At 53.2% G+C, this 6,000-nt stretch overlaps 2 protein-coding genes across 12 annotated transcripts in view; both read right to left on the bottom strand.

Moving 5' to 3' along the window:
• Nucleotides 1-488: 488 nt before the first annotated feature.
• LOC144116036 (uncharacterized) lies at nucleotides 489-1,074 on the bottom strand. The gene is made up of 3 exons (XM_077650704.1): nucleotides 911-1,074; nucleotides 740-825; nucleotides 489-654 (listed from the first exon to the last, which is right to left on the bottom strand). The coding sequence occupies exons 1-3, from the start codon at nucleotides 1,037-1,039 to the stop codon at nucleotides 489-491; spliced, it is 381 nt and encodes a 126-aa protein (XP_077506830.1). The 5' UTR covers nucleotides 1,040-1,074.
• Nucleotides 1,075-1,551: 477 nt separating this feature from the next.
• The window catches only part of LOC144114757 (uncharacterized), a 257,525-nt gene continuing 253,076 nt past the window's right edge, over nucleotides 1,552-6,000 (bottom strand). For 6 of the 11 annotated variants that reach the window (XM_077648705.1, XM_077648702.1, XM_077648706.1 and 3 more), the window contains 4 exons: nucleotides 2,284-2,370; nucleotides 1,931-2,028; nucleotides 1,770-1,856; nucleotides 1,552-1,684 (listed from right to left, as the gene is read on the bottom strand). In XM_077648705.1, the coding sequence (XP_077504831.1) occupies nucleotides 1,594-1,684; nucleotides 1,770-1,856; nucleotides 1,931-2,028; nucleotides 2,284-2,370 (363 nt within the window). In that variant the 3' untranslated portion in view covers nucleotides 1,552-1,593. Of the gene's footprint in view, nucleotides 1,685-1,758; nucleotides 1,857-1,930; nucleotides 2,029-2,283; nucleotides 2,371-6,000 lie in introns of all 11 variants that reach the window. The other 5 variants (XM_077648698.1, XM_077648696.1, XM_077648697.1 and 2 more) reach the window with 3 other exon arrangements.

Here is a 6,000-nt window from a genome sequence, read left to right as displayed (position 1 = left end):
AAACTCCCATGGTGTTGGTGCACGGTGTTTGAGCCTCGCAACACACTTCACAGCAGCGGTGGCCACAGCGGCAGCATGATAAAACGCTGCCAACACCTCAATAGGTGCTCAGGTGCTGTGCACGCATGTCGTACGCTCCATGTTTGACAAGTCTTGCCTGTTCAACGCAGAGGACGCATAATGGGAGGCGAAGCTGACGGTAGTGACGCGTGCTTTCACAAACCACGGTATCCATTCTCGCTCCACCAGTCTGTCCGCAATCAGGGGCTCTGATAGAATGGAATCCATGGCGAACGAGCGAGCATTGGCCTGCGCTGGGGAGAGGGCGCCGTCACCGCTCTGGCTGTCCACCACGGCCTTTGTCTCCAGGGACGCGACGTATGCACATTTGCTTCACCTCCCGTATCCGTTCTCGTACGCCAGTCCACTCTGTGACCTGGAGTAGTGACGCCAGGACCTCCGTCGTTAACGGCTGGCATTGGCCTGCGTTAGAGGGAGGGTGCCGGCGCTCTGGCTGTCCACCACGGTCGTTTTCCTCCGGGACGCGATGCATTCACCTTTGCCTCACCTCCCGTATCCATTCTCATACGCCAGTCCACTCTGCCACCAGGGGTAGTGGCGCCAGGACCTCCGTCGTAAACGGCTGGCATTGGCCTGCGTTAGAGGGAGGGTGCCGGCGCTCTGGCTGTCCACCACGGTCGTTTTCCTCCGGGACGCGATGCATTCACCTTTGACTCACCTCCCGTATCCATTCTCGTACGCCAGTCCACTCTGCGACCAGTGGTAGTGACGCCAGGACCTCCGTCGTAAACGGCTGGCATTGGCCTGCGTTAGAGGGAGGGTGCCGGCGCTCTGGCTGTCCACCACGGTCGTTTTCCTCCGGGACGCGATGCATTCACCTTTGCCTCACCTCCCGTATCCATTCTCGTACGCCAGTCCACTCTGCGACCAGGGGTAGTGACGCCAGGACCTCCGTCGTAAACGAGCTGGCATTGGCCTGCGCAAGAGGGAGGGCGCCGGCGCTCTGGCTGTCCACCATGGTCGTTTTCCTCCGGGACGCGATGCATTCACCTTTGCCTCACCTCCGTATCCATTCTCGTACGCCAGTCCACTCTGCGACCAGGGGTAGTGACGCCAGGACCTCCGTCGTAAACGAGCTGGCATTGGCCTGCGCTAGAGGGAGGGCGCTGGCGCTCTGGCTGTCCACCACGGTCGTTTTCCTCCGGGACGCGATGCATTCACCTTTGCCTCGCCTCCCGTATCCATTCTCGTACGCCAGTCCACTCTGCGACAAGGGGTAGTGACGCCAGGACCTCCGTCGTAAACGAGCTGGCATTGGCCTGCGCTAGAGGGAGGGCGCCGGCGCTCTGGCTGTCCACCATGGTCGTTTTCCTCCGGGACGCGATGCATTCACCTTTGCCTCACCTCCCGTATCCATTCTCGTACGCCAGTCCACTCTGCGACCAGGGGTAGTGACGCCAGGACCTCCGTCGTAAACGAGCTGGCATTGGCCTGCGCAAGAGGGAGGGCGCCGGCGCTCCGGCTGTCCACCATGGTCGTTTTCCTCCGGGACGCGATGCATTCACCTTTGCCTCACCTCCCGTATCCATTCTCGTACGCCAGTCCACTCTCCGACAAGGGGTAGTGACGCCAGGACCTCCGTCGTAAACGAGCTGGCATTGGCCTGCGCTAGAGGGAGGGCGCCGGCGCTCTGGCTGTCCACCACGGTCGTTTTCCTCCGGGACGCGATGCATTCACCTTTGCCTCACCTCCTGTATCCATTCTCGTACGCCAGTCCACTCTGCGACCAGGGGTAGTGACGCCAGGACCTCCGTCGTAAACGAGCTGGCATTGGCCTGCGCAAGAGGGAGGGCGCCGGCGCTCTGGCTGTCCACCATGGTCGTTTTCCTCCGGGACGCGATGCATTCACCTTTGCCTCACCTCCCGTATCCATTCTCGTACGCCAGTCCACTCTGAGACCAGGGGTAGTGACGCCAGGACCTCCGTCGTAAACGAGCTGGCATTGGCCTGCGCTAGAGGGAGGGCGCGCGCACTCTGGCTGTCCACCACGGTCGTTTTCCTCCGGGACGCGATGCATTCACCTTTGCCTCGCCTCCCGTATCCATTCTCGTACGCCAGTCCACTCTGCGACAAGGGGTAGTGACGCCAGGACCTCCGTGTAAACGAGCTGTATTGGCCTGCGCTAGAGGGAGGGCGCCGGCGCTCTGGCTGTCCACCACGGTCGTTTTCCTCCGGGACGCGATGCATTCACCTTTGCTTCACCTGCCGTATCCATTCTCGTACGCCAGTCCACTCTGCGACAAGGGGTAGTGACGCCAGGACTTCCGTCGTAAACGAGCTGGCATTGGCCTGCGCTAGAGGGAGGGCGCCGCCGCTCTGGCTGTCCGTCACGGCCTTTGCACCTGCGAAGCTATATAGCCACCTTTTCTCGGTTCGCCAATCCATCCACGATCGAAGGCGCTGAGAGCAAGGCCTCCATGGCGAACGAGCGAAGGGCAGGGTGCCGCAGTCGCTCTGGCTGTCCACCACCGACCTTGCCTCCGGGACCCGATGTAGAACGATTGGGCGTGGTCGGGCACGCGCATTCCCCGAATCGACCGCCGAGCTCCTCGATGGTCCACAGGAGGTTCTTGTAGTGGACCTGCACTCACGCCGTTGTCTCAACGCTGCCCACGCAGGCAATGGCGGGCAGCCAAGGCCCGCCTCGGCGCCGCACCGAACGGCAGCGGCGGAGGTGGTGGGTGGCCGCCACCACCGCCACCTCCGCCGCCCCGGCTTCGAGTGCCGCGTCAGCGCTCCAGCTGCCCGGGCTGCGCGTGCCATTGATCAAATTCAACTTCTTCGACTGCCAGTGCCGCGGTGCCGAAGTGTACTTGCAAATGTCTCTCGATCCAATTCTTCCAAATCTTGCTGGATGGCATTAACTTTTGTCTACTATTGCGAACATATTGCTTATTTGACAAGGAAGCTTTCTACATGATATTGCAGTTTCTATAGTGGGTTCGGAATTTTCTTCTGCTGAAGGAAAAACTAATGACGACACGCCGTTTCTTTGTTGTTTCGAGTACGTTGCACACAACAATGAAGGATAACATGTGCTGTTGTTGTTGTTACCCTCATACAATTGCACATGCCCACATAATGTGTACGAGGACGATTAGTTGCAACCCTTTATTTATCTTTGTCGTCGTCATCTTCTTGTGGTTTGCTCTTAATAAGGGCCGTTGCGGTAATGGTTGATCGGCCTATGTATCAACTGAGGAATTATATGACTTTAAACACGTCTCATACGACTATGTTGCACGTGGTCGGGAAAATAACTGCGAAAAATTTCTGTCATGGGAATAACTATTATGTTGTTATTATGTAATAACTGTCGTGGGAATAACACATTATTAAAATTTTAGTAATGTGACGTCTCTTTGTCCGTGCGAGCACAGGAAGTTTTTTTATGTTAGACTTTGCAACGCGTAGGAAGAGTGGGCAATAAATATCAACATCGTGCCACACCATCTCACCGCATTCTTTAGTTTTATTTCAATGACAGATGAAAATATTTCCACTGAGTAACGCAGTATTCGCCATTGGCGGCCGACAGATAGCGCTAGTTGGTTATGTCCGGAATGCCCGGCAATGACCGGGAAAGTGAGCCATGGTTCCAGAAGTAATCATAGCGCATTGCAATTCCTGGGCGGTTTGAGGTTCCTGCATGCAAATCGGCTTAAAGGTGCTGAATTTCACATTACCTTAAGTTCAAATCTACTGTCACTGTGCCGTGTTTTGTTGAAGGCAGCATCAGTGCGGCGTTTCATTCTTCGACGGAAAACTTTCATTGCGCTGCAGCCATTGCGCTTCACGTTAGCATCACTGCTATAAATACGCGTGGTGCATGAAAAAGGGAAGAAAAAATCTTTTCTTAGAAGTTTGTGCATGAAATTTCACCGATCATGTCATTTTTCTGCGGTTGTATTGCCAGCTTTGTTACATTGTGTTCACCTGGGCTTCTCTACTTTTTTTTTACTATATGACTACGTTATCATGTCTTTATCTGCCTTTTAATGTGAAGTGTGATCTTACCAATAGTATTATTACTTGTCGGCGCACTATTACTAGGAAAATAATTATTAATTTAATTTTCTTACCATAGGACATTTTTTCTGCTCTGTGTTGAACCTTTGAACCTATTTACACCGAATTTGCTACCGGAAATGGCAAGTTTACATTTATACATGTATGCACACACACACGAACTGTTAAAGGGGCACATACCTGGTCAGGCAGTGTCTTCTTCAGCTTTTTGTCTGTGCTGATGACCTCGTTAATGATGTCGATTAAAAGTGAATGAATGAACTGTCCGATATACACATCTTTGATGCGCCGACTGAGACCAAGAACTTCCTTTTACTTCAGATGAATCCTGTGAGATGTTACGATGATGCATGGACATGGTAGGGTGTATTACGCACCTTCTGGCCACATAGATAAGCTTGATAGTTACACACCTCTTTGAAATGTTTTGCTGCGTGTGATAGGAAAAACACCACTAAGCAATAAGTCCTTGCCAAGGCAGTTAAAATATTATTTGCATTGATCACGCTTCACTGATCCACGCTGGTTGAAACTGACACCATACAGAAACGGTCATGCACAGACACTGCGTGACACAGACATCGTGCCTATGTACGTCCCATTCTGTGTTTGGCCAATTCTTAGGAGCGTGTATCAATTACGCGCGTACAGCATACTAGCCCAGTCGGAATAACAATCAGCGTGATCGTGTAGGAGACGTCAGTGTGGAATCCCCTCCTGCGTATCTTCTGGCACAGTCGACGCCATTTCGCACCGCGACGTGAACGCATTCCGGTAAACACGGATTCAGAGTGGTCGTTAATAAGCTGTGCCACTTGAACTGTCAGTGGCATAGCCGTTTTCGCTTGTTATACATACACGAAACATCCTTTTTATTATTATTTGCTTTTCCCTCTTAAATACACGCCTGAAATATTTCTCTAGCCATGTTTTGATGGCATTCGAGATTGACTCATTGATGTATGGCCGTTTGGTATCCGCCACAGCTCTTCAAAAGAAGGCGGCAAGCGTTGGAAACGTACGCGCTGGCACTGAAAAGACTCCTCTGCTCGCATGTGTCACCGATGTCTTTTGCGCTTATCGCCACCTGCAAAGGTGAAGGTCGTAGGAGTGGCGCTATCGCCCATTTACATATACGGGGGCCAGGCTTCGGACCTCACGGAGCGGAAGTGGGGCGTCATGTGACACCTGGTGCGTGGGCCAATCGTCCGTCGGGTGTACCTGTGGCTCTGCGGCCAAGGTTAGGACAGGAGGGAAGGAGACGAGTTCGGTCCCCCTGCATTGTCACTGCTCCGTGTAGTGTCCGGCCTGCAGTAAACAAGAGTTGTTTCCCTCTCCCCGGAAACCGAAGACCGGGGTTGTTTTGTTGAGCACGAAGGATGGGTAGAACATTTTGAATAAACAATTCTCATTGTCATTGTGCTTCGCTCAACCAGGTTTGACCTCCGTTCCACAGAAAGTTGTCCGCGAGTAAGGCAGTTTTTGAGGCACCATTGAATCGGTATCACCCTGCAATAATTTTTCGTAAGTACCGAACAAGACCGGAGAAAATAAGCGAAATATGCAGTCTTTTGCGTTTTCCTCAACTCGAATTTCACCATTACCGCCGTATGGTCGCGTGGGGGGTGGCAACGTCGGGCACAACAGACGAGCGGAGTAAGCTGGCTCAGTGCGTAACGACCTCTTTACTGGGCTGACAAGGGATTGAACAACTAGGCGGCAGCGATAGCAACAAGCCTGCTCGGCGTTCGTCCAGGAACATAATCACTCCTGCTTTCGGCCGCGCCCAATTTAAAGGCAGAATCCAACATTTCCGATAAACGCATGGAGGATATAAAGTCCCCTCGAATAACTTGGAAACAGCACCGCCTAATGATCGCTGCAGTGGAT

Source organism: Amblyomma americanum, chromosome 1 (assembly GCF_052857255.1).
Source record: "Amblyomma americanum isolate KBUSLIRL-KWMA chromosome 1, ASM5285725v1, whole genome shotgun sequence".
In the NCBI taxonomy this organism is placed as follows: Eukaryota; Metazoa; Arthropoda; class Arachnida; order Ixodida; family Ixodidae; genus Amblyomma; species Amblyomma americanum.
The sequence above is the reverse complement of the archived record's forward strand: the minus strand, read 5'-3'. Positions and strand labels throughout refer to the sequence as shown.

Bases quoted from the DNA above. Each gene is read 5' to 3' on its own strand.
- LOC144116036 (XM_077650704.1), bottom strand. From the start codon at position 1,039: ATGGTGGACAGCCAGAGCGCCGGCGCCCTCCCTCTTGCGCAGGCCAAT. The intron at 826-910 runs GTGAGGCAAAGG...CCTCTAACGCAG, and splicing joins TACGAGAATGGATACGGGAG to GCCAATGCCAGCCGTTTACG. The intron at 655-739 runs GTGAGTCAAAGG...CCTCTAACGCAG, and splicing joins TACGAGAATGGATACGGGAG to GCCAATGCCAGCCGTTTACG.